This window comes from Monopterus albus, unplaced genomic scaffold, assembly GCF_001952655.1.
Source record: "Monopterus albus unplaced genomic scaffold, M_albus_1.0 scaffold67.1, whole genome shotgun sequence".
Classification (NCBI taxonomy): Eukaryota; Metazoa; Chordata; class Actinopteri; order Synbranchiformes; family Synbranchidae; genus Monopterus; species Monopterus albus.
Genome location: NW_018127947.1, coordinates 1,475,408 through 1,477,114, shown reverse-complemented (window position 1 = coordinate 1,477,114; position 1,707 = coordinate 1,475,408). Strand labels below are relative to the sequence as shown.

Sequence of the window (1,707 nt, the reverse complement as noted above, 5' to 3'; positions counted from 1 at the left end):
CGACTGCGTTTACATGCACCTAAAAAACCAGGTTACAATCCACTTTCTCCAGTAACCAGATATCTTAACCGTCATGTAAACGGGAAATCTGGTTTCCATAATCGGGGAAGGGGGTTAGGGAAAACCCGATTTCCCCAGGTAGATTTCTCTGCCAATGTATATGAGTAACCAGGTTTCTAATCAGTTTTTTACAAGAGTGCATGTGCAAAGGATGGGCTCCAGGGTCACTTGTGCACACGAGACTGGGGAAAACACGAAGCTGTCCCTGGTGCAAACAGATGATTGCATCAATACAACATACAACCGAGCCACTTCATAAACTTTGACTCAAACTGAGCGATAAATCAATTTAACACTGATACTATTATGTGGCATTTAACATTATACCACTGTCACCACCTTATCATTGCCATCACAGAGCAGGGTGCTATCGCTACGGACATGTATCTCAAATAGCATTTTTATACTCATTTATGAGGCATTAGGTAGAACCAAAGGTTCACAGGTAATTTAATAAATGACGAAGATGATGATCATCACATTGACTTTATCAGCTTCCTGCAGTAATCAGTACAATTAGCAGTTTGCTCATGTAGCGACACAGCGTGATGCAGGTTGAGTAGCTCTGGTGTTCAGCTCATTGTTTTTAATTTGTTCCACCTTTTGAGTCTCTTACTCAGTGTCGCTACAGTTTCCACCAGCTCACACAGCCATGAAAACAGAGGCCTACATCAACCTATGACATCTCTCCTGAGAACAAATCGACTCCTACTTCTCTGCTACAAACTCATGCTGTCACTTATTAGCTGTGAAATGTAGTGTCTGACAGACAGAAGCAAGCACGAGGCACACACCGCAGCTTTCTGTTTACCTGGGATGTAGACTGTCATCACAACACAGGGATTATGAGAGAGGAAAGGATGAAGATTAGTTAGAGCTGACTGTGAACTCACAATACACAGTGTCAGGTGGTCATGAGCTGAGACTGTGGAGGAGACTTGAAACAGAACAGTGTGGCTGGACAGCAGTCTGATCACACAATGTGAATGTGTTGAAGGTGCGAAACTGTGCCATCATTTAATCAATGATATGTAGAAGCATGCTTGTTTGTTAGGCTGGACACCAGAGTGAGACAGTACACTAAAGTGGAGTCTGTTACTGACCTGGTCGCTTGGGAGCCTTTTTGGTGGGCGTGTCCTTGCGTTTGGTTTGGACGGCGGGCGAGTAGAGGACCCCAGAGGAGGCACTGTTCTTGCGGAAGTGATCCTTGAGGCCTTTGATGGATCGATCCAGCTGGTTGGACCTGATCTGGAAGTAGACGTTCATAAAATCTGCAGGAGAAATGAGGAGAGTGACAAGGCTGCTGCTCTTGCTGCACAGGGAAGCCTCTCAGACTAACGCTGCACTGACAGCGATTTACAGCAGGTGAAGCTAGACTTTGTTTTGTTTTGTTTACAATGTCCACTAGAACTGAAGCAATCAGCTGATCGACAGAAAATTAATCTGTAACAATTCCATTAATAATTTTTTTTCATCCATCCATCCATTTTCCTCCGCTTATCTGGGACCGGGTCGCGGGGGCAGCAGTCTAAGCAAAGATGCCCAGACTTCCCTCTCTCCAGACACTTCCTCTAGCTCCTCCGGGGGAATGCCAAGGCGTTCCCAGGCCAGCCGATCCTGGATACAGGCGGGCGCAATGAGCCTTTT

General features: G+C 45.6%; 1 protein-coding gene across 13 annotated transcripts in view; it reads right to left on the bottom strand.

Moving 5' to 3' along the window:
• exoc7 (exocyst complex component 7) overlaps positions 1-1,707 on the bottom strand; it is a 15,851-nt gene that overhangs the window by 10,498 nt on the left and 3,646 nt on the right. For 8 of the 13 annotated variants that reach the window (XM_020604610.1, XM_020604612.1, XM_020604614.1 and 5 more), the window contains exon 6: positions 1,164-1,331. In XM_020604610.1, coding sequence (XP_020460266.1) covers positions 1,164-1,331 — 168 coding nt within the window. Of the gene's footprint in view, positions 1-871; positions 884-1,163; positions 1,332-1,707 lie in introns of all 13 variants that reach the window. The other 5 variants (XM_020604608.1, XM_020604613.1, XM_020604615.1 and 2 more) reach the window with 1 other exon arrangement.